General features: G+C 34.7%; 1 protein-coding gene across 18 annotated transcripts in view; it reads right to left on the bottom strand.

Moving 5' to 3' along the window:
- Positions 1 to 27,009, bottom strand: part of DLG2 (discs large MAGUK scaffold protein 2) — a 1,668,408-nt gene that overhangs the window by 752,410 nt on the left and 888,989 nt on the right. Inside the window, exon 1 of one of the 18 annotated variants that reach the window (XM_036221823.1) lies at positions 13,996 to 18,824. The exons of 16 other annotated variants lie outside the window; for them this stretch is intronic. In XM_036221823.1, the coding sequence (XP_036077716.1) occupies positions 13,996 to 14,073 (78 nt within the window). In that variant the 5' untranslated portion in view covers positions 14,074 to 18,824. Of the gene's footprint in view, positions 1 to 13,995; positions 18,825 to 27,009 lie in introns of those variants that run through there. One more of the 18 variants, XM_036221826.1, reaches the window with a different exon arrangement.

The raw sequence follows: 27,009 nt of genomic DNA, 5'->3' as shown, positions 1-27,009 counted from the left end.
TCTGAGGCCTCCTCTAGCTCCATCCTTTCCTCTCTGCTTCTCTCTTCATGCCTCTATATTGAGCTGAGTCTACATACTTCTATTATTGCACAACTTTGATGAATAAATTTGGATGAGCATGCTATATGGTTGCTACTTACATAGCTCTCTCCCTCACTAGTCTGAACTTTTTAGAGAAGTTGGGGAGGATAACTTGGGTAGATGTTGTCCATTTTATTTTTATTTTTATATCCTAATTGAGAATATATTAGGCATGTGTTAGGAATTCCAATCACTATTTCTCTGAGCGAATAAATGAATTGACTTTGCAACACCTACTGTCTATAGCACAGCCATGTTAGTGATTTACCACTTTATTCCTATTTTACAGATGTAAAAACTAAGCCTCAGAGAAGTTAAATAACTTCTCTAGCTGATAAAAAGCAAAGCTGATTCAAATATAGGTCTTTTGGACTCTAAAGCTGATGCTTCCTCAACCAAACTACAGTGTTTTCCCAAATAAACTAAAGATTGAGTGGCTATACATGATCATACCTTCTTTTACATGTTTTCACATTTTCCTTACATGTAGTTCTCTTTATATGAAGTAAAATAGAAGTCTAGGTTATGACTGAACTAACTTTATGAAGCCAAATATTGAATATATGAAGATAAATATTCCTGGGCCTCAATTTCATCATCTGTTATATTTTACCCATAATAATAAGTTATTATTATTATTTTATATTAGCATAAAAGCTTCTAGCCATAATAATCTGTGATTGTGAATTGGGTTCTTTGTGTTAGATTATGCTGTTTCAAAGGCCTAACTTAGTCGGGGCATATTCACCATGCTCTTTAAAATATATATGATAGACTACTATCATAATTGTGTCTATTCTCATTAAAAATGTTCTGACTGAATAAGGTTGATCACAGGTCTCTCTCAATGCATATTTAATCCTCGGTTAGACTTGCCAATCTAAATTCATAAAGAAAACAGTTGGAAACTGCCTTTTTATAACTAGTTACACACACTCTATTTTCCTAATTTTATCTTTGCTTGGTGCAGCTAAGCCATCGCAACAGTTGTCATCATTGTCAAAGTTGTTTTACTTCAGATCCTCAAATTAATAATGCTAAAGAAGAGTTTAATTAGTTGAAACCTAAATTGTCATTATTAATTTACTAGTTACATAACTTTACCTTGTAAAACATTTATGCTGCAGTAAACGGAGCAGCCACTTTCCAGTGATCACGTGGCATAGCTAATTTACTATACAAGTAAATATTTAATTACTAATCTTAACAAAGCTAAAGGTACTCAGCTAAAGTGAAATTGTATTACTTGCAACAAAATGCTTAACACCATTACTTTGTATATTATAAAATCTTATCAAAGAAATGATGGCCGTTCAGGCATTTGTAAGCATTTCTGAAGCATTCTTAGAACAGCTTAGTTCCAGGTAGATGGAACTACTGTAAATTGATCAGTGGATTTTATTAAGGAGGTCAAATGTGGAAATTCTGAAAGTTTTTACATTAAGACTATACTCAATGGGTACAGAGTTTCTGTTTGGGATGATGAAAAGTTCTGGAAATGGATAGTGGTGATAGTTGCATAACATTGTAAGTGTACTTAATGCCACTGATTGTAAACTTAACAGTGGCAAAATGGTAAATTTTATGTTATATGTATTTAATCACGATAAAAATAAACTATATTTAAGTTTGGTTATTTTCTTCATCCACTAAATGATGTAATCCTTGAGTGCTGAATAGGCCATATTCATCATCATATCCCAGCTTCTTAGAATATTGTAAGGCATCTATCAAATAAATACATTTATAGATTGTTGGGATTTTTTTGCCACTTACTCAAAGACAATATCTAGTTTCTGTAAAGAAATAGTTCTATTTCATAAAGACATGCTGTTTACTCAACCAGTGATGAAATTGTATAAATTAAAAGAGGTAGAATATGGAGAAAGAGACAATACATAAGCTAGAATGTAGAATGTTAATTAGAAATGCAAAAGTAAGCCACCTTCTGGTATCTGAATGTTCTCATATCCGTTGAACAGTCCCTAAGAACACAGAAACACTTGGAATTATCTATAGCACTTAGCAACAAATAGTAATGATGGATACTGATGCCTTTCCAAAAGCAAAGCTGGTGCTTTGGGAAGACAGAAGTTTATTATACTAATTAAAGGCCCTTGCTCTACGTCCTCAGAGGATGTTCCCTTGGGTAGATGTCAAGGCAGACACTCTTGTGCTTTTCACACTAATGACTCAACAACCTAATGGCAGTAATCCTAGCGTATCTGGTGAAATCAACTGCTTAAATCAGGGCTGCAGACAAGAGTCACCTTCCAAAAACACTGCTCGGAAAAGCTCAGGATTGTTGTATTGAGGTAGAGTTTTGCTTGTTCATCTAAGCTGATGTTGTAGAGCATATGATTACAAAGCAGTTCCAGGTATACCTACTGTAAGTCAAAATCAGAGTCAGAGTATGAGATGAAAGAATTAGCCACTCATTTGAGAGTTTCCACAGAACTGCATTCGTCCCCAAATCTCTTTCCCATTGTGTTTATTAAAAGCACTTAGATAACTCCTGTTATGTCACAGATATTTTCTCTTTTGGTCCTCATAACAACCCTATGAAAAAAAAGTACTATTATTCTCACTTTATAGATGAGGAAACTGAAGCACACAAAGTTATAACTTGCTCAAAGTACCACAGCTAGTAAGTGGCAGAGCTGGGATTTGAATCCAGAAAGTCTGGATTCAGAAATTATATGTTTAAATATTCTACTCTTCTGTCTCAATCTATAGTAATAGAAGTATTAAAATATGAGTTTATTTAATTTAAGGCATTTCTTCTAGAAGGACACTATGTATGTCTACATGCACGTAAGAACATAATCACATCATAGTCTAATCTTGGAGAGGAGGGCTCTGTGAATGAGAGATATGCCAGGTAGTTTGCAATCAGTTATGATCCTACAGGTCCAGAGTGCTAAGATTCAGGAAAGAAAGAAAAAAAAAAAAAAAAAAAAAAAAAAAAAACAAGGAAAAAAACCCAGAAAATCTAGCAAAGCAGAAAGTCTAGCAAAGCAGAAATTAGTGTTATTTATACTAGTGAAGCACATCTAAGAGTTTACTTTAATTGTATGTGTATGTCTTTTTTTCCAAAAGTACACCTGAACTACCCCAGCATAGGGACAATGGTTTGATCATGTATGCACTTTTCATAAATCCTAGTATAGTATTATTTAGTTGTGTGCAAGTCTGTCTTTGTTCAATACCAAGGTTCAAATAAGTGTTTGCTGACCTGTTAATTGACTTAAAAGGCAAGATAACTTATTTACTTGAATTTTATTTTCCTGGGGCCAGCCTGTAATTAACAAGGAAATATGGAAAAAATACAACTTTGAAACAATTCAGGACAACCAAACAGGTAAATTGTAAAAAATTAGAAGATAAAAAAGGAAAAATATAATGTATTTAAATTTGTTTTGTAAAAGGCATAGCATAGTTTATAATTGCCGACAAGCACTATTGCATTATCCTACATTTCATCTTGTTTTTCATAGAATACTGAAGAAATGACTGATACTAAAAGAAATTCTTACTTGTGTATCACATAAACCATTTCCATAAAGCTCTTGCAAATTGTAAAGATATGCAAGGGAAAAAACAACTTTAATAAAATAATGGATCATATTTGAATTAAACATGATATTCGAAATGTTATACTTGGGAATTTAACAGAATGTTATGCTAAGAGCAAGAGGCAAAAATGTCCTATAACGTCCCATACTCTTCATAAATTATATCTGAGAACATTAAAAATATAACAATGAAAAGGATTACTTATGGAATAAAACAGAAAATAGAAACAGATTAGTGAAGATATTTGCTTCTAAAAATCTCAAAACTGTGCATCCTAGAGCAGAGGTAATAAAGATGGTTATTTCTAAGAAATAGATCCAAAGTGGCTCTATTCAATTCACAGCAGGAACATCCAAAGTAGCAATTAATGCAACTACTGGTGTGGAATTGTTTTCCAAATGCCATCCTGTTAGATTTTAAAAATAAAATAAAATAAAAGCCAGGCTCAGAAGTCATGGTAGATTTGGATCAATCATTTACTGAAAATATCATCACAGGTTATTAATACTACCATATAATAATGTGAATACAACCAATACTGCTTTGGGTGAAATGGAAGGAACCTATCAGCTGCTGTTTATCTCAGACAACAAGGGTAGTATTTGAAATTCTTCGAGATTTGACTATTGGAAATAAGTGTATGGACATGCATCTCAACAGTGTGTAGAACCACTACAGCTCCTGCCAGAGAGATAAACTGACATTAGAAAGGTCTGAGTTCAAATCCCAAAAGACTAGCTGCCAACAACTGACACTAGGTGAGAAATTTCCCAAATCTCATGTTTCCTGGGCACTCAGTTTGCTTATCATGAAAGATGAGGAATAATGCAGCACTGTGGTTAAGGATGTGGGCTCGTATCCAGGTTGCCAGGGGTTCAAATCCTGGCTCTAGAACATGATAATTGTGTGTCTCTGGGCACATTAATTGATCTTTCTGTCCCTCACCTGTAAAAATGTGGATACAATTTATCTCATACGATCATTGTGAGGATTAGCTGAATTAGAACATGTAAAAATCTTAGAATAGTGACTGACCCAAAGGAAGAACTCAATAAATGTTCATTAATGTTAGTATTTATGATATGAAGTTTCTTTCCAGTTCTGAATTGAATGTAACACTGCATGGAGCTCTTCCTCTTCCCCACTTTTCTTTTTACCAAGACCAAGACCTGAATAAAGCTACAGAGGTGATGTGATACATTCACCAGCTGGGAAATGAGCACCTTGAGTCATTCGACATGTATTATTTCACTTCAAATGAGGAGTAATGTGCCTTGATGACACTGACCAAATAGAGAATCATTCTCTTGTAAAAACCATATTATGGTGTGTTTTGAGAGAGGGGAGGTGTGGGAAAGGTGGGGAATGGGGGGAATTTTCTATACGAATAACCTAAGGTTCATTTAATAATAAAGAAACAAAAACCTAGAATTCTCTCAAAGTCAGCACGTTGACAATTTTCTCTTGTTAAGATGTCCTCCTCAGTAAGCTGTTCTCCTCTAACCAGGGGACAGCTGTACTTAACACATCTCATTTTATAAAACCAGACTGGGAGGGCAAGTCCATTCAAAAGCCCAAGGAAGTAGTAGAGTAAGAGAAATCATAAGTAAAGAAGTTAACAAAAGTTGTTTTGCATTCTTTCTAGAACTACGCAGAGTACTAAAATGAATGGGAGGGAAGGAAGAAGGAAGTATTAACTATTTTACAATGGACCAGATATTGTACATGCAGAGATTTTTAATTGGGTCAAAAAATATTCAAGGATTGTTAAGATCATTTTTAATATATGAGAACACTAACCATTAGGGAGATGCAGCTATTTGCTCAAGGTCACCCAACCAGTCAAATTTGAACTTCAGTCATCAGTCTTTCACTCCACGTGGTTGTCCTTGGGTGGACCAACAAGAGGATTCATAGAATGTGTGAAGGAGTCAATAAAGGTGACAATCTATTCAAAGAGCTTAGAAACAATTAAAGGAAAGTAAGTCTTAGGCCAAAATAGTGTTTAGAGAAGAAAAAAATATTTTTCTTATTCTCTCATGCCTTCCCAAGCACCAAACCCCTCCATCTCTCCTAACTCCAACAAACATTTTCCTCTCCCACAGCACATTAGTTTTCACCCTTCCTGTGCTAGGGAATCATCCCAATTTCTCATGTTAAATGACATAGTATGATACTGCTTTGGGAGTGAACACCATGGACACTGACTCCTACCTGCTGTAAACTCTGGTGAAAAGTTAGGAGCCCTCCTCACAGCAAAACCTTTCTCCCATAGTCGATACTGAGGAACTGTGGAGTGAATGGTATGGAAAGCAAACCAATTGTTCATAAATCAGAGTGACCTAGAGTTACAAGTACATGTGGAAGAGAAGAATAGTATTTGGTGAATTTTATTTTATTTTTTTATTTTGTGAGTTTTGCTGGGTATTGAACAGTTAGCATTCACTCCTCTCGCTCCGTTGGTTAGACTACAGGATATGAGGGCAAGCACAGCGATCCTCCCCAGTTCCTTCCTTCTCTTTACCCTTTATATCTTCCCTCCTTTTCTTATGTTACCAATTTTAATAACCCATCCTAGCTCACTAGAATAGATGATGTTGACCTTGCAAAGACTGTGTATTTATTAGAATTTGCATGCTTTACATAAAAAGAACAGACGACTGGTGACATTTTTCTCCTGGCACTAATACTCTGACCAGTCCTCATTGAACATCACCATATATAGCCATCATTGTATGTTAGTCTGCTTGAGCTGCCATAACAAAATATCATAGACTGGAGGGCTTAAACAACAGAAATATATTTCCTCACAATTCAGGAGGATGGTCAGTCCAAGATAAAGGTTCTGGTAGGGTTTGATTTCTGGTAAGATTTCTCTTCCTGGCTTGTAGATGGTCACCTTCTTATGTGTTCTCACATGGCAGAGAGAGATCTCTTTTCCTCTTCTTATAAGGCTACCAGTCCTATCAGATTAGTACCTCGCTCTTATGATCTCATTTAATCATAATTATCTACTAAAAGCCCTATCTTCACATCTCCACATGGCAGTCACATTGAGTGCTAGGGCTTCAATATATGGATGGGGTGGGGCACAATTTAATCCACAGCAGGTGGGATGGGACAGTCTCTAAATAGAATTATCAGAATAAGAAGGTATAAGGAATAAACATTCATGCTCAAACAAAAATCTGTAATCTTTTTGAATGTAGGACAAAGCAGCTGGAAAATATCATAGTGTGAAGTATTGTTGGTGGTTGAAGAGAACTCTGGAATGCTGTTGCTTATTGCTTGTTTCACTCTAGTATTAGGGGCATGAAGGATGGGAAAGGAAGAGAACTGGAGCCTCCAATCCCAGTGCTACAAAATGCCTCATATTCCCTTTCTTCAGAGAGAGAGAGAGAGAGAGAGAGAGAGAGAGAGAGAGAGAGAGAGAAGAAAGCAGTAAAGAAAGAAATGCCCTGAATGTCTCTTATCTTTCTCTTGCTTGGAAAGTAGGTAGATTCTCCATTATACTATCCTTGCTCATGCTTAAAGATGTTCCAGATCTTTCGTATACATTCATTTGTCATAAAATTTCTCAGTTTGTCTCAATGCTAGGCATTAAGAAGGTGCCAGGAGCACAAAGATGAATGAGATCAAATCCTTTCCTTTAACGACTTCATAGTCTGATAGCAAATCAAAATAGAATCAAAGAATGTTAGAATAGAAGGAATCTGATGGCAGATGAAGAACTCGGGACCATATTGATCAATGGATTTAGCCAAGGTGGTCAGCTGGTTGGAACAAGCCAGTTAACATAGAAGCCTAATGACTACCAATCCAGTCTTTAATCTGATAAAACTCGAGTCCGCCATCCAGGTTAATCATTCAGCTGGGATTTATTTGTCTATGTGCTAGATATCCTGAATGAAATTATGGTTTAATGATTTAATTAATAATTTAAGATTTTGTTTGAGAAAATAAGACTACTTCAGATGAAATTATTAGCAAATACTGCAAGGCATTATTTAAGGTGAGACGGTTTCTCCATTAGCCCAATAAATATAATACATACACAATAATATGTGCACCTTATCTCATTAAGTTTATGGTGAGGATTAAATGAGATGATACATATAAAGTGCATATCATAGTCCTTGAGTAAACTCCTCATACTCTTTGAGTAAACTGCCAATTACCATTATTAATAACAATTTTACAGTGGTTTTGTGACCTGCTATCTTCCTCTGCAGCCTACTCTTGCCCTCCTTCATTTTAGACATTTCTCTGATCCTGTCCTTTCCTTTTGTCTCCCTCCCTATCCTGCTAACAGCTGTGCCTTGTGCTCTGTCAAGGTGGACAGCAGTGTGGGGACCTCAGAACAGGTGCTGCTGTCCATTTTGCTGTATGATTCACCTGCCAAGTGACAGGGGAGAACTGCAGGACTGCATTCAGCATGGACAAACACCTGTCCTCTGTGTCACCACAGCTAGACAGACACTGGCGCTGAGTCATGCTGCTGCTCATGACCAACAAGCTCTCAGAGACTCAGAAGGCTCTAAGAAAGGGACCTGAGAGGACAATCTATCCATCCCTCTCTCCAGGTCAGGCTACTCTTCAATCTACCATGAGGCAGAAATGAACACAGGAAGATTCCATCATTCACTGAGGACTGAAGAATCTTTAACATCAGGATGTTTCTTCTTACCCAATAACAGCTAAATTTCAGATTTTTGCACTTAAATGTATCTTTTATCTTTCATAGGAAATAATACACTTGATATCTAGCTCATTGTAAACATACATCATATATACCATATAACAAACAGTACATAGTATTAAATAATATACAGTACTCTATATGTATGTGAGGATATACACACACAGAGTATTATCTACTAATTAAGAACTCGAGCTCTAGAGTCAGACATGGTGTCTAAAATAGCTACCTACTCGTGATGTGTTTTTTCTCTAATAGTAATAGTAATAATCTCAGTAGAACCTGTATTAGCACAGTTCTCAGCTCAGCAAAAACGAATTACTTTTGTTGTTGTTGTTTGGACATATAAACACATAAGGTGAGGTCAGGAGGCTTCCTAAGCTTCCTCTTCTGCAGTCTAAATGGCTCCAGTTTGATTGTTACTTCTAATCCATTTTTTCTATAACCTTCAATTTCATTTTCCCCTCTATTCATTTACCTTTCTAAATTCAGAATAGAACATACAAATGCCAGTTGAGTCTGATCAGCACAGGACAAAATGTATGACATATTTTAGGACTATCTATTACATTTTCCTATGCCAAACTAATATGATTTATAGAGAAATAAAAGTAGGTTGATAGCAAGTATGTAACTTTTAAACACTTTATTTATCTTAACTCATTTTATCCTCAAAACAAACCCATTCATTATTCATTCTTTCAGCTACGCCACTCTTCATTGATTCTAAAACTTTTTTTCACATGTTAACATCTCTAAAATCAAGACGTGTCTTGCAACTGATGACGTGTTGGAGTTCCACTAATGATCTTTCTTTTCTTAGTAATACATGAAATACAAGTGCATCTTGCAACTGATGACAACCTAGAGCCAATGCAATAGGGTATGAGAGACAACCATGTTTAGGCATTTTTTTAGGCCCTAGAATTTAGTAAACAAGACTGAACTGTCTTTCAGAGAATCCACATTCTAATGATGAATACAGAGAAATAAAAGATGATTTCAATATATGTACAACTGCTGTGGGAGCCAATGGAAAATCCATCTTGGGCTCATAGAGGCCAGGGGACATCTCTTAGTGATGGTAATGTCGCCTAAGGCTGGAGTGCAATTAGTGAGGGGTACTACTAGCCTGTGGTTTGCTTGTCAGCAAAAAAGGATAAGCAAAAATGTAGAAGCTAGAAAAAGCATGGGACATTGGGGATTTGAAAGCAGTTAAGACTGGATTTAGAGTGTCCATGGAAGAGGGGCAAAGAGGAAAGCAAAAACCATATCTTGTTGGGCCTGTGGACCATGCTAAGGGGTTTGGACTGCATCCTGTAGACATCAGGGACCCAGAGTAGCCAAATAATTGGCTTTAGGCTGGATAGCAAAGAACAGGACTAATTTAATTCCTTCTCTCTAAGACCTCACCTTAAGCCAGATGCTGCTTATGTTACACCAGGATTACTCAGGACATTATTCTGTCTCATTGGCTATACTGTCAGCAAATGCATTGCTAGATTATACTTTTTAGTTTATATTGAATTAATGTATTTGGTTTAAATGAAGGGAGAGGAAAACCGATATGTTGGATCTGAAAAAATTCTTTAAGGTGAATGTGTCCTAATGTCAGGATATTAGGGCCAGTTACAGGACTAGTAGGTTATAAATCACTGCCAGGTTCATCCACAGTTGTGTCTATTAGGTGACAGATATTAATGTCAGTCTTTTCTAAACGCATCATGCATCCACTCTTCATGATTTATGCTTAAAAGAAAAATAAATAAATAAATACAAATGAAAGAAACAATGCTGATCGGGAAGTGAAGGTTCACAACTTCAAACGTTTTATACTCTTGTATATTATTATGCCACTAGAAATTGCATTTCAATTTATCTTAAACCTTCTTCATCTGCCCTTTTAGAATAATACAATTGCAAGATTGACTAAATTAAGCAATTTAAGTTGAAAAGTGACAAAAAGGCATAATAGGGAGACACTAACTTTTGAATTAATTAAACAGGGTCCAAGAAAAAAAGAAAGAAAGAATAATTATTTGAATGGAGATATTCTATTCCAGCCAGGCAGTCTTAATTCATATTATCACATTTAGAATAATTTCATTCACAGAATGTGTTGGTAGGCACAAACTGTCTTTTTAATAAAAGAATAACAAAGAGCCTTTTGCTTCTCTTTTTTAGAAAAATTACAATGTACCTCACCTACTATCTTTGGTTCTCTCTAAAAAGAGAGTACATCTACAATTGTCAAGCATTTAGGTCTGTTTTGATCAAAGACATCTTTACTTTCTATAGGATAAGCAATGAGTATAAATGCCAATGTAGAGATTATGATGATATGACAATTACTAGCTATTTAAAAGAAATAATTGGTGCCAAGATGATAGCTTGCTACATTTTACAAACTAAAGAGGACAAAGAGAGTAAAGTCTTTATTAGTAGGACAGATAATTGTCTATTAAAGGTAGCTTAGGTATAGTTTTATCTAAAATAAGGGGTTGAGTTATAGGATCAGTAACTTTGATTCTGTAAACCTCATGGTTTTGAAATTCTAATATCAAAAGAGGGGAACAAGACAAGAAGGAATGGTTAACCTTATTCAGACAAGACCAGGGAATGACAGGTAGATAGAAAAGAATGCCAGAGACTCAAGGAGTCATTTTTAGAATAGTAAACTCGGGTACAAATCCCAGTACTGATACTTACCAATTCTGTGACCTTGGGCTAGCTACTCTTTTCTTAAGGGACTTAAGAAAAACAATTTATACCTCATAGGGTCACCATGAAGATTAAATGAAATTCTATGCATAAAGCAAATGATACATAATGTGTCTGAATAGAGACGATTGACGATTGTTAATATTATTGTTTTTGTGATTATTATTACATCCCATGTTTCTATTCAATTCCATTGGCATTAGATGAAGTAAACAGTAGACCAGCCAACCATAAATAAGGCATAGTGCATGTTTTGGGATGGCATTTAGGCTTGCACATTCCCAATTAGCTTTTCAATTAACCCCAGCCTTGAGGAATATAATCCCCACACCACATCTGAATGCTAAAACAGGACCGATGGGCTGTGATGTGGTGGGTACAGGTTGTTTTATTAGAGTAGGAGGAAATAAACTATCTACCTATTACAAAAAGGAGCCAAAATTTACAGGGGTACTAAAACAAAATCATAATCAAGGTCTGTTATACAGATTTATACCCTCAAAAGCTAAAACATGCTCTGAATCTATCAGTAGTTCTTTTACAATTAAGTATACTAGTCATTTTCTAACCAAAAGTCAATATTAGTCTTATTTTGTTCATCTTCCTCCATTTTACAATAAAATGTGACAACGTATCATCAAAAGCACTTTATATCCCCCACCATGTTTCCAATTATATGATCTCTGATGTTATACCAATATTTTGTGTGCATTTAGCTTGCAGCATCATTTGCTGTCTTCTCAGTTAAAGTGTATTACTGAGCTTGTTATACAAAATATTAATTCACAATAGTTGGTTTAAATAAGTCATGTGATAAAATTAGGTACACAGAATAAACTATTTCCAATCAGCAAACACCAACTGAGGGCCTTCATTGTTTAAGGCAGCACACCTTGTAATTTATTCCAGAAATTCTGTGAATGCAAATTCCATGGGGTGGGGGTGGGGCAGGCTATTTTCTTATTAGTTATGATCACCTAGTGTTCAAAATTAACTCTTCCTAGCTCCCCTAGCTAGGTCAAGGACATTAGAGTTAATAATTTTTCCTTGGTCTTTATCACTCAGAAAGTAACACTTCAATTCTCTATTGTTGATTTCCTTACTCTGTAAGATAAATAAAGAATTTAAGAACCCCTTTCCCCCACTTTTGGTTTCTTCTTGCCTGTTCTAAGCATTAGCTATCATAGAAATGAAAGGGCTGCCCCTTTCTAGCTTCTTCCCACACTTAAGAAACAGAAGCTTGTGTTACTCTGTCAACATCCTTTTAGGTTCTGTACACTGAATTTTATAGATCTGCTTTTCTCCACATTCAGGCCCAAGCTTGATTTAAGTGTTACTGGGAGATTCAACTTTTCTTTGCATACTAATTTGGCATAAAGCATTATCTGCCAGTGGCTTTCAGAGACATGAGCAGTCCCTGACAGTCCTCTCACCCATTCAACCTATAATTTTCATAGAAAAAGATACTCTTTCAAAACATTTTCTCTAATACAAGATCTACTTATAAGTCTCTTCCCTTAACAACTACTAGAGAAGTAAAAAAATAAAATAAAATAAAATAAAATAAAATAAAATAAAATAAAATAAAATAAAATAAAATACAATAAAATAAAACCCTCAAACACCAACTATTCAATATATATCGTTGGTAGTACTGATAATTAGGTTTACAGTCTTTTTACCTGTGATACATAGACTAGGAAAGGGATCAATTTTACCCCATTCTTGCCTCCCCCTCCCCCACAAAAATGAGATTAAATAACATGTTTCAAATTATTCTATAATCCTCAGATCTGGACATTCTAAAACACTACAACCCTAAAGTCATAATTCCAATGATGTTTTCTCCTTTCACACTATAAACCATTGTATCTCAGTTTATCACTGGATTCTCGTTCGTGTTATCATTCCCACTCTGAAGGGACAAATAACAAGTTAAAGTGGAGGAACCTCTGTGGTTGAGAGGACGGACTGTGCCAAAGGCCAGGCAAGCCAGCTCTGGATCAATCTCCTAAGTAGATTTTAGGCAGAAAGGAAACTGAAGCAGAGAGTACATCCTCAGAGTAATTTGGAAAATCTCCATTTTACAAAATTTTATTACCTTTGGAAATTTCCCCAACACCTATCAAATTGGATACTGATTTTCTAAATATGACAGTTGGGCCAATGCTCCAAAAGCATAGGACAAATTAGAGATGCATGCTTAGAATGCATCTGAGGACTTAAAGGCCATTTTAATATCTTAGAGAAAGAAAACTAACTAGGTAAATCTACATAGAGGTTCTCTGGAAACCACTAGTCATGCTGAATAAAAGAAATGCCATTATTCATGGAATGGCTATGACTGTTTGATTACAAATATAATTCTTGATCATTGTAAATACTTTTTAAATGGTTGTTCTATTGATTTAAAAAAATATGAAGCACCCCCGTGTAGTCTGGTCAATGTTACTGAGAGTCCCAAATATGCATTCCTAGGACACACTCTAAACACGAGTACTGGAGAAAAGCTCAGGGATTTATAATGCCTCCTTCAGAACCCAAGACTGTAGTAATAAAAATAATGCAGTATAGCAACAAGTTTACTAGAGAGCTCCCTGAAGAAGCAAAATTTCAGCTGCTTAATTGTTTTCCCCCTATATTATTTAAAGAATAAGTCTCTGTCAAGACACTCTCTTAGTTGATGATTCCGCCAAATATTTTGAATAGCCAGTGATCCTATTTAACCCCAAATGCTCTCCTCCCAAGTAGCTAGGTTCTAAGAGTTACCCCTTCTTTAAGTGGCATGGACTACACTCACAGTGAGAGGCAAACTCTCATCCCAAGCTAATAAAGACTGCGTCTGTGCTCAGACTAGCAGTCCAGAGCAGGAGGTTGGCAATTCGGAAAGGTAATCTTTATCCCCACTTATTCCATACCTTTTCTGATTTCGCCTTCCTGGCGTTGTGCACGAACCTGCGACCCAGCTTTTTGGCATACCAAATAGAAGCAAACATAGTGATGCCACTGGAAGGAATTCACAATGAAGCTGCTGCACAAACAACTTCCCACCTCGGCTCAGAGACAAACGGAATCAGGCTGGAGCTGTCACTTGCAGGCTGTTGCTTTCTCAGTTCCTCTCATGCTGGTTAGCTGAGGGAGATGGTGGGAGGAGGGAGGGGGTTGGGAGGGCAGGGAAGGCAGTCCTGTTTGGCCAGTCTGCAGGTATATTTACATCCTGCCAGCAGGAGGTCCGGGCGAGGCGGGCGCTGCCTTCCTAGCCAGCTCACACACACAACCAGTCAGCTAAGTATCTGCAGTTCTTCGGCACTGTCACCACCAAACTCCATGTGTGTCAGAGGAGGGGAAGCTGCAGTCAACTCGTTCAGGAGGCGGCTCACCTCCCGCTCGAGGCTCGGCAGTAGCACTCCTTCGCTTGGCTTCCCTCTGTCTTGACAGTACGTGCTGGCGGCAGTGGCCGTGTAACGACAGACCCACATACAGCCTTGCAGGTAAATCAGCCAATACAAGAGCTGCCAGGCACAGGGGAGAGGAAGGGCCACCACGAACCTGGCCCTGCGGGCACAAACAGGTGTCCGTGGAGCCTGAATCGTACTCTGATCCCCCGAGAATATCCAGCTGTTAGGGTAGCAGGAAATAGACGCTTCCTTCCCTTGCCCCTTCCTCAACTACATTAGTTCCAAGGAAAGTCATATCTCTGCTAATCAGACAACCAAATCCATACCTTGCAAGAGTTAACACTTTATTTCTTTGGAGACTGGCCCAGGACAAAGGAAAAAGTGAGCAGGATGAAGTGTACTCGCAGATACCCAAATAAAGATCCTTAATTTTCAAACTCATTTGTTCTACCTCTGAGCATCTGGGGCCTGTTTTATGAACACAGGTTTTTGGCATGGGGACTAGGGAATGGGGAGGAGCTTAAATCTACCTTTAAATAGAGCACTCTACTCTTTTTTTTTTTTTTTTTTTTTAACCCCTGAGTTTTCTTGCAGTGATAGCCAGAATTAAATGAAGAATTGTAATATCACTTTTGGGAAGGTAAATTTATAATTTATGGCAGCTCTTAAAACATGCTTCTTTGAAGAACGTTCACGTTTGATTCTACCACTAGGTGCTTTCAATTTCAATGATCTTATTAGGGTTTAGACTCTGAGGTTTTTAAAGGTAAAGTCAATTTTAAAAGATAAGTGTTTTATCCAATGAGAGAACATTTAAGCCTTTACCCAGCATACCAAAGAAAAAGAAGAAAATAACCAGAAAACCTTCCTTCCAGTGACATACAAACAAGACTCAATCCAGTAAATGTTTTCCAATTAATCTGACAGACATGCCCTCTGAGCACCTATTGACCAAAAAATGTCAGTGCCTTTACAGATACTTGGAAAAGTGCCCTCTTCTCTCCCTATAAGTTCCTTGAGCTTTAACCCCAAAGAGGGCTGAGTCTTCAGTCAACAGAATACTGTTTTAGGAGGCATATCGGATATCCTCATAGGCAGCCGGAGGTAGAACAAGGCACTGAGGGATAAGACAATGGTAGTCAGAATTCACGTCCCCGCTATTCACTAAGGTAACCCTGGCACCTAGCACAGTGCATTCAATGTATGTTTGTTAAGTGAAAAAATGATCTGGGTTCTAAGCCTGGCTCTGCTTCTAACTTGCTTCCTTATACTAAGTTTGATTTGCCTCATCTATAAACCAATAGAATTGGGCAGATGATTTTTAAGGTCCCATCCTGATCTATGAGTCTATAATCTGATTATGAATCTCCATGTAAGTATTGAACAGAATTGTCTAGTAATCATCAGGGGCGTAGGCTGTGGTAAAATGACTCAGTTCCGAAAAGCCATGAGCACCACCCTTGAGGCAGCCCAGTTCTTCTGCCTTCTGCAACATGCCTAGCTGCCACCTAGGGTTTGGTTTTGCCATTAGCTATTTCTATTGCTCTATGCTCTCACATCCTACAAACTCCACTTCCCTTTCATTTCCTTTTGACACCCTTCAATCACCCCTGTGCAGAATTCTCCACATCACACCCTGTACTCTTTGGAAGAAAAGTGCCACAGAAATCTAACAAATAAATGATAACTCCTGCTTAGTTTTCAAAGAGCCACTCGGCAGGACCACAACTTATCCTAATATTACTGTGATGCTAAAGGTATTTATTATTCCTACATACAAGTTTGTCTAAACCATGTTGTGGTTAAAAGACTATTCAGCTAACAGAATGAAGGAGATGAAAAGGAGTAGGGAAGCAATTCTCTCTAAATTAATGAGTAAAAATAAAATCTATTTTGAACATTTTAAGATGGAATCAAACAATAAAAAGGTGAGAAAAAAAGTTGATCTTTCAAACAATTGATATTAAAGGAGGGAGGATTCAAAGAATGTTACTTTGATGAAGATGCTAGATCATAAAGTAATTTTTGCACTTTCTTCATAAGTTAAGATTTCCTAAGTCACTAAAACTTGGGCTTGGAGAAATCTTTGATGTTTGATCATTTGTTAGTTGTTTTTGCTTTTATATTGAAACTTTAATGACTTTCTTCATACACCTGAACCCAGAGGCTTTATAAACTTTTACAGGATGGAGTTCTGAAGAAAATAAATTGGGCCTGCCAGCTAAGATTTAAATTAAAAAATAACAATAATAACTATTATTCCTTAAAAACACAGTGGGAGATAAAAAAGGAGTAGAGTAGGACATATGTAGTCAAGAGTTATACTTATGTTATGCAAATGCTTAGCACAATGTAGCTATTTTGAAATATATTTGTTGAATGTGTCTATAACTAAGGAAAATCCACAAACTTTAAAGACTAGAAGAGTCAATAGAAGCATATCGACAAGTTTTCAGTTGTAAAAGTTTTTCGAAAGATGGGTGTTACGTCGATGGAATGGCATCATTGCCATGGTTATGCAACCACCTTCCCTGAGTTCTCTGTGGGTAGATGTGCCCGCTACAAAGAGGGTGGCAGGTGCCTACCATAAATCCTAACAGTCTCTAACCATTGCTCCGCTGAGATAAACAACGCTTGCAGTAATGCCATGTAAAGAAAACGAGTTTTTCATATGCTTTCCATCTGTATATCATCAATACCTGGACAGACCTTTTCTTTTGTAATTTCATTTTTAATACCTCTCATATGACAGAAGCCTAACAGTGCAGTTGAGTTTGAGATGCAACATTAATCCTTTTAAGCAGCTTTGGGTTCATGCCTCAACACACACACTGTGTGAGCCTCCTGTGAATTCTCAAGGTAAATGCAATGTTTAAATCAAGCCATTAAGTATTATGCTACTACATTTTCTGCCAAGCACATGAATGATTCTTCTTTAAAAAAAAAAAAATCTAAATATATCATAGGTAATTATATAAACAGACTAAACATTAAATCAAGAAACTAATATCTGTTAGCTTAAAAAGCTGTCTAGGTTAGGTGTTTAATACATACCAAAGAAAATAATATGTTTGAGATATAAATAATCTAATGTACAAAACTAATAAACATTGAAATATTTGTTTGATTAGTTTGCATATCTGATATGCATATTTGATAGCCCTTTGGTTAACATCTGATATTAGTCCATCATTAAACAGCAGGAGCAGAATATACACCATAATACACAGAATTTATTACTAAAGGAATATAAACATAACATTGAACTTCAGTTCACAGGAATTCCAAGATGGTGATTAAGTTACCTCTGTAGGGAGTAGTGGAAAGGCAAGATTAAAAAACAGTCACATTTGCTCTATACAGTTGTGAATTATTTGAATCTTCTACTGTAAGAATATACTCATGTTATTACTTGTATAATAAAAAAGTAAGTGACACTTTTCCAAAATAATGTACTAATTATTTACTGTATGTCAAACACTGGGGACCCCAAAATGAATAAGATACAATCCCTTCTCTCAAGGAATCCAATATAGTTGGGACACAGATATACAAAGAAATAAATTTTAATGCAGAATGGTATTATAATAGGTGTGTGAAAATTATGTGGGAGCTCAAAAAGAAAATTACTGTGTTTTGGTTTCTATATGATATAAGCCCAATAATAAATGTTATCTGGAAAAAGTACAATTATTAGTTTGAATACATATAAACAGCAAAGGAACAGTTAAATCTCTGCATGTTTTATCTATATGGACGATAGAAAAAATGGTCACCATAATTTTATGTGTATATATACATTATTAGTAGTTTATGGGAGTCCTACATTCTACATGACACAGTAAAATCAGACTTATTAAAATTTTCCTAAATATAACATAATCTTTAGCTCTTTGTAGTTTTGGAGTGCATTTTCTTGATTACTGGTGACATTTATCATCTTTTCAAATGTTTACTGGCAATTAGAACTTTCTTCTATTCACAGCCTTTGCCCATTGTAAAATTAGGTCATATCTTCTTATTGATTTATAAAAATACTGCAGGTATTCTTGACACTAATTCTATGTTTATTATATGCACTGAAAACATCTGCCCCCAACTTCTGACTTGCCTTTTAACATCATTTTATGTTATAGAGTCCTCATAAAAATTTAAACATGTGGGTATATTCTTGTATCTTAATTTTTTTCCTATACCAAGTTTATGAATGTAGTATCTTATATTTTCTCCTAAACAACTTATTTTTTTTCATTTCACAAATAAATTTTCAATTAAAAAATGTATGGGTATAAAATAGGAATCTACTTTCCCCCAAATGTATGGCAGTTGTCTTCCTTTCTCTTCCTTCCTTCCTTCCTTCCTTCCTTCCTTCCTTCCTTCCTTCCTTCCTTCCTTCCTTCCTTCCTTCCTTCCTTCTTTTCTCTCTCTCTCTCTCCTCTCTCTCTTTCTTTCTTTTTACTTTTTTACTAGTATATAATAAGAATGTTATTCCTTTTACTTACTGACTTGTACTGCTCCTAAGTCATATGTCTAGATCATATGAGCATGCTGAGTATTGTTCTGGGATCTTTTGTGATCTATTTTTATTTACATGTGCCAATAACCATATTATCTTGATTACTATGCTTTATAATAAATATCGACAAGGGCTAATCATCCTTTTCATTTGATCTAAATTTTTATAAAGTTATACAATTGGTTATTTTAACACTATGCTCAATAATCCACATTATTATTTTATAGTACTTTTAGTACTTTTTCCTGTATGTATATCCAACACTTGCTGTTCTATCTTGTAGTAGTAGTTCTATTACTGAGCAAATCAATTATTATTATCACCATTATTTATTTTTTTACAATTAAAGATGGCTGAAAATAACTCTCGCATACTATCAATTTATTTTCTCATTATTTCTCATTATTTTCTCCTACATTTCCTTCTTATTGAACTACATTATTTAATAGTATTTTTTTCTGCAAAAATTTGTGATGGTTAAATATGATCAATCTTTTTATATTTTTTTCTGAACTCTCTACACTCACTTTAGAGTTTGAAAGATAACAGAGGTAAATAGAGATTTCTAGATTGACAATGATTCCCTCAGGACTTTGAAAATATTATCATACCATCTTCTGGTATGACTGTCTGCTATCAATTGAATTGTAACATTATAAGAAATGTCTCTTTTCTATTGTTTGTTTGCAGATTTTTTTTCCTTTTTCTTTGTTACACTGCTGTTTTAATGTTTTTTTTTTTTTCCTAAAATTCTATTTGGAACTCATTCTCATTCTTTAATTTGATTGATTATTTTAAAAAAATAAAAAATAAATAAATACAACCTCAGTCATTGTCTAATATTCTCTTTCATTCTCTCTATTGTCTCCTAAAAATTTTTTCTGGACCATTTCATTTGACCCATCTTATTGCTTCATATATCTCTTATTCTTCTGTATTTATAGTGCTTTATGGTTATATCTTCAGGTCTAATTACTATTTTAAGTATTAATCTATTGTATTACCTATCTAAAGAGTACTTATTTTTGATCAATTATTATATATTTTTTAATATCTAGAAATTCTATATATTTATTTTTTGAATTCATCCAGTCTTGTATCATGGTGTTTGGTTCTTTTATTATGATTTTTATTCTTTTCTCTACCATGTTTTTAATTTAAAACATTTAATTTGTACAGTCTTTGTTTAATATTCTTATTATCTAATTTTGTTGGAAGTCTAATCCTGTTGATTCCACTCATGGTGGATAGTTTCTGTATGTCATTGAACATTTTTATCCTAAAATCTTTGTTAGGAAGATTTTACTTCCTATGGAAGTCCCAGGGACCTTTAGTTGTTCAACAGACTAATTTTGTGCATCCTTCTGTTAGTTGCCCAGAGATTTCATTAGTCCAGAAGTCATTTCATGTTTAATATTTAGTTTAGTGTTATTGTCCCCATATAAAAAGGTTACATTTACTTTTTATTTTCCTTTTCAACTTATAATAGAAACATACCTTCTTATTGTTTCCCTGGTGTAATGAATGAAGTTTTTTAGAAGTCCTTTCATAAAATGAGAACCCTTTTAATATTTCAGTTTTGTGTAAGTATTTCAATTTCATTTCTCTTCCCTAGGTGATTCTAAGGTCAACTGTCTTGCTCTGGGTAAGCATCAAAATCCTACATTCTTATCTCCAGGACCCTTATTGAGTCTTTTATATCTCTCAGATACCATAGTGAGCTCAGGAACTCACTGCTCTGCCATCATTTTATATAAAATCAAACAAGTCAAACTGGCACGACTCTAAATTAACCTCAAAACTAACTGGAGAATTTAACAGGGCTGCACATGAGGTTTTCATGTTTGATAAGTGTTCTGACAATACTACGTATAAAATGTTTCATGCAAGAGCTTCCAAGACGTCACCTAATTAAAATGCTATTTAAAATTTACTATCATATAATAATTAATGACCTAAAGTTAGCAGTAAGATAGACTACCACCACCATATTTCTGATCCTGGACAAATAATGTGAAATGTATAAAATAGGGTAATAATGGAAATCATTGTGTTGATTATAAGGATCAAAAAAGATAATACATGTAAACTACTTAGACCTGTACTTGACACACAATATAGATGCAATAAAAGTGTCATTTTTATTTTTGTTCATTCTCAAATATTCAGGGAAAACCAAAAACAGAATAGTCTACACAGAAAATGTATGCTTACTATTATAAAGCAGATAATGCTTTTTAAAACTCTTTTATGTTTATATTTAACTATTCTCACTGTTAGTAAGTCTACTTTATTTTTTAAGTCCTCTCCTCTGTTTTATTCCATTAGTGGAGACAACAAATAAGTTTCCAAATAGCTTTTCTTCATTTTACAGATGTCTTGTAAAAAGAAAACTTTTAGTAATTCTGAATCTACATGCTGTGATTTACTCACATGCTTACAATTAAAGTTTGCTACAACTGAGGGTATAGATTGATATGGTGGTGGCTATCAAAAGGAATGTAGAGCTGAGTGGGATACAGGTGAGGAGAAACGTACATCCAGAAGCCAGGAAAGAAGGGTATCTAATGGAAGGGTATCTAATGTAAGACTTTCGACTTGTGAGCTAAAAAAAAAAAAAAAAAAAAAAAAAATGCAGTAAATGAAACCATACATAGTTTTCCTGAAATGGCTAAATAATGCTAAAGGATAGGTAGTTGAATAATTTTGTAACAGAAAATTCGATTCAATTTTTCTAAATTTACATGCTTTGCCAAAGTATGCCACAAATGCAGACATTTAAACACCATTCATCTAACCTGAGCTCTTTGGCCTGAGAACTTTCCTAACAATTATATTTCAGTTAGACAATCCAGTATTCCAGCTATCTCAACAACAGAATTATTTCCATTGATGGAGGGGAGGTAGGGTGCTCATTTGGAAGTAGATCCTTTTAGTTTTAATTTCATTTTTACCAGTTGTCTTACCTCTGAGGATTGGAATATATGATCAATTTTAAATCCCCCTTATACTCAAGTAATCTATTGGTCCATGCCATTATCACCCAAGAATTGATTTGTAAAACAATGGTAATTATTTTTTTTAAGTCTGATGACCATTTTTGATGAACTTATAGTCTTGCCATATCATCTTTTAGATCTTCACAAAAATATTTTATTTTCCTGACACACACTTTGTGCTAAAACTAATGTTTCCTACTACACTTTGTATATAACTTAGGTTTAGTTCTTATTACATTTATTTCTGATTATCTTGAACTTAAATGTTTCCTTCTAAATGACTATGAACAATTCAAGAAAATTCACATGACTTATTTATTTTTGTATCCTCAGAGATCTATATAGTATTTTGTACATGGCAGGTACTTAATAAAAATATTTGAATAATTTAATAGTTATTTGCTGAATGAATGAACAAATGAATGAGCCTATCACTTGAATTAAATTGCTTCATACTCCTGGGAGAAGGAAGGAGGGTGCTGTATAGACAAACATTAAGGATTTATTATTACCCTCTATTTGTATTTTTACCTCACACTCATCTTCATATTAAAAGAGATAAATCAAAGTCACTGTTAAGAAGTGTTCAAAGTGCTTTGAAAAACATTTCAAAAGGTAAATCAATGAGACTTATTGATTTTTTTACTTTGTAATTTCTCCCCTTCCTTAGATAAATATAGAAGATCTTTTACAAAATTTAATAAATAAAACCATATTCGTAAATAAATAAATAAATAAACTCCCTCTTTCATTTCCTTAAAAATTAAACCTGCTAATGAAAACACGCAAACTATTCCTTTTCCATCCTGCCACCCACATAAAACAGAAACAGCAGCTGTTGAAATCCTCAGTGCAAATGTCAATTGCAGATAGTGTTATTGAAATATTCCTAATATTAACTGCAAACTCTCTCCAGCTTAAAGAATATATACAGTTACAAAAAAAGTGTAATTGCATCAACATGCATTCATCACAGCTGAGTACAGAGAAAGGGGAAGGAGACAGACTTGATAGGTCCCTCCTCTATATTAGCTACTTTATCTTAAGCATCCAAAACTAAAGTATTTTGTCTTTAAGATACATAAAATATTTTGCCCACTAAGGTACTTCACATGCTTCATCTCAGTATTTATCTCATCCAATTTTGTTATATTCACATACTACTTCTTTTTTTACTTAGGTTATTTTTAATTTAATTTGACTCACTTTTTAAATTAATTTTTTTAAAGAGAGAACTTACCATCAGAATAAACAAAAATAAGGCTCATTTTCCATAAACAAGTAACATACAATGAAATAGATGAAAATAGAATACTAGTACATTAAAATATAATGAAAATGGAATAACATTAACAATTAATAAAATAAAATCCAGAAATACATTAAACAGTAAAATTGAAAAGAGAATTAATGGTTTATATTCTAGTTATAAGCTTTTTTTTTTCTAATTTCAATTAAAACTAAAGTATGTTTTTTTTGTTGTTTATTTGTTTTCCATGTAACATCTTAAGTTTACCAAACTTTAGAAAATATTCTCATCTCATTTAATCATCTCAAGAAATCTCTGAGTCAGAAATTATCTTCTTTATACAGATTAGGAAACCACATTTCTATTAAATTGAGTAACTTATTTAAGGCCATTTTCCTAGAAGAATTAGGCTTGGAATCCTGATATGCCTTTCATACATTTCCTGATTTCCAAAACTTGTCTGGTCTTCAATATCCCTATCTCTAAGACACAGTGTAACAGTACAAGAAATTTCATGTCATGGCTTATGATAAATGAAAATTACATAAAATGAGGAAGAACCAAGTGCTGTATGACTTCAGATAATATGCACTAGCCCATGGTTGGTGTGGAGAAGACAAGCTTCTCATAAGAGAGGAAAATGAGCTGGGTCTTAGAACACAGGTCAAAAAAAAAGGTACATTTATATGCTAGGGGAAAGAGCACGAGTAAAAGTAAAAATATTGGAAACATGAGATATGTTTGAGGAATAGTGGAAAATCAGGATAAAATGCTATAGCCATAGTAAATCCTTAATCATGACAAACATTGTCAGAGTTAAAGATGAGAGAGAATGATGGAGGTAGTAGACATATAAGTGTCTTAATTAGGGTGATAGTGGTAGGAAAAAATGCAAGGAAGAATATGAGAAATATTCCTTCCTGACTTTTGAGTTTTGGATCCCTGACTCGCTCCCTTTACACAGTACATTACTTTTCACAGTGTTTATCACACTGACAATTATCTATTTAGTATAGATATTTTCCTTGCTTTCCTTGTGAGATAGTCCGTGAAAGCAGGAACCATACTTGTCCTTTCAACATTAAATCCCATGTGCCTAAGAAAGTGCCTGACAAAGTACTTGGTATGTAATAAGTACTTTTAAAAGGATTTACAAAATGCAGGACAGAAAGAAGGAACAACTGAAGGGATCAAATCTGTAAAATGTGGCAGGTGCTGTATAGGCTGAGAACATGGGGTCAAAAGCAGCTGAAGACTTGAGCCCAGGGGACTTGAAGATACCTATAAGACAAAGGAAAATTTGCTCGTACCCTCTCCCTTCATTTTACTTGCTCTTTCTCCCATTGTCTCATTATACTTTTAAGTATTCTTATTTTATATTCTCCATCTGAAACTTCCAGTAATATATATTTCTTAGAGATTTCATTCTATGATTCATTATATCTATTGATTCTTCTTCATGATCAGTAGTTTCCATATGGGGTTTCTAAGTTTTCTTTGTAAACTCTTCTAAAGCAGAGGATTTCAAAAAAAAAAAAGAAAAAGAAAAAGGAAGGAAGGAAGGAAGGAAGGAAGGAAGGAAGGAAGGAAGGAAGGAAGGAAGGAAGGAAGGAAGGGTTGTTGCAAATAATTTGATATTTCTACTTCAGTGTGTTTGAGGGGCTTTAATCTGTGTTTTGTGTATGTCCACATCCATATAAAAACACAAAAGTTATGATAGTGTGTTAATGTTTAGTTATGTTGAAGTTGTGATAGCCCTGGAAAAGATAAGAATATATATGTCTGGTAAGGAATGTGATTAAAAATAAACATCATTCGTTCATTTCTTCAACACTTACTTAAGTGTTACAATGCACCAGCCACGTTTTCTAAGCCATAGGGGTAAAATAATGAACTTAACAGAAAACAACCTCTAACTTGTGAAGCTTACACTTTAGTATAGGGAAGAGATAATAAAAAAGATAAACAGCAACATATATAATCCATTAAATATTGATACATGCTAAAGATAAAATAAAACAGATAGATACAATAAAATGTGTTGGAAGTGTTCAAATTTTTTGATAGGTTTGTTAAGATCCATCTCATTGAAAAAGAAACTTTTAAGTAAAGATCTTAAGGAAATGAGAGTAAGCCAGATGGATGTCCGAGGAGAGAATATTCTCTGTGAAGGTCTTAAGAAAAGACTGGCTTGATTGATGACAGTAAGGATGGCTGAAACAGAGTGAGGAGAAAGATGGTACAAAATAAGATCAGAAAGGTAGAGACATGAGTGAAGGGGGGACATGGAAAGTAAATCTTGTAGGCCTCATAAGCTGTTGTGCAGACTTTGGCTTTTGCTATGAATGAGGTGGAAAGCAATTTCAGAGTAGTGACATGATATGACTAATGTTTTAATAAGATCATTCTCACTGCTGTCTTGAAAATTCTGACAATAGGAGGTCAAGGATAGAAGCACAGAGAACAGTTACGAAACTATTGCAATTATCAAGTTTAAGGGTAATGGTAGCTTGGACAAAACTAATGCACATGGAAACAAGGGTCAGTTTCTAGACATATTCTGAAGATAGAGAAGAGGATGGCTTCAAAGCCATTGGCATGAGCAACTAGAAGGATGAACTTACCACTGGCTGAAATGAAGGTTGTGGATAGAGCAGGTTTTTCAGGAACAATAAAGTTAGGCTCTAAGCATGTTAGTTAACTTTGAGATATCTTTTAGGCATCTGAGTGGAGATATTAAGTAAAGTTCTAGATATATAAGGTTAGTGTTTAAAAGAAGATATTAGAATATAAATGGTATTTAAAACCATGATTACTGGCTGAAATAGTGAAAAAGCTAGAAGATCAAGTCCTTGAGCATTTTAACATTTATAGTTATCTATTTGATATATAGTGGTTTTTTTTTTTTTTTTTTTTTTTTTTTTTTTTTTTTTTTTTTGATATACAGTCTTTTTTTTCCTTGGAAGATAGGCTGTAGGCCCTGCGAGCATGGTAGCTGTGTTGGAGATCAGAAACCTCTTTTTATTCTTTTATTTCCCTTGTTGTCTTAGGTGAAATATTTAGTGAGGTCTTGGGAATGGTTCCATTCTTCCTTGGAGGAGTTGCAGAAAGTTAAAAAAATTGTTTTCTTCATGCTAGGGCTAGATCATGTCAGTAAGCAATTCTATCCAGGGCTCTCCCAAGGGAAACAAATTCAGGGTGACTTAGTTAGGACACCTTGATCCAAGGCCCCATCTGTATAGTCTTGTGAAGTACTAATATATTAGATGATTAGCTAGTTATCAGTAAGAATTGCAGAGTTGAAACTCCAGCAGAAGCTGATAACTAGAGGTACAACTTTGAGAGCTAACCGCATGGTAGAGATGGTTGTCCATGTAGAGGACACAGATGTGTTCTTACTACCAACTGAACTCAGGAAAACATACAGGCAGTGAAAGAACATTAAGCAGATGTAGAATAGAACAGTCATTCTGGGAAGGCAAAATAGTGCAACCACTTTGGAAAGGTTTGGCAGTTCTTAAAAAGTTACACATATATCTACATCATGGACCAGCAATTCTACTCCTAGACACTTAGCCAAGAGAAATGGAAGAATATGTTCACTCAAAGATTACACACAAATTTCATAATAGCTTTATTTCTAATAACCAAAAAAAAAGGGGGAGAAAAATGTCCATCAGCTGATGACTAGATAAATAAATTGTGTTATATTCATATAATAAAATACTATTCAGCAATAAAAAGGAATGAACTATATCAGGAAAAACATG

Source organism: Rousettus aegyptiacus, unplaced genomic scaffold, assembly GCF_014176215.1.
Source record: "Rousettus aegyptiacus isolate mRouAeg1 unplaced genomic scaffold, mRouAeg1.p scaffold_m13_p_5, whole genome shotgun sequence".
In the NCBI taxonomy this organism is placed as follows: Eukaryota; Metazoa; Chordata; class Mammalia; order Chiroptera; family Pteropodidae; genus Rousettus; species Rousettus aegyptiacus.
The sequence above is the reverse complement of the archived record's forward strand: the minus strand, read 5'-3'. Positions and strand labels throughout refer to the sequence as shown.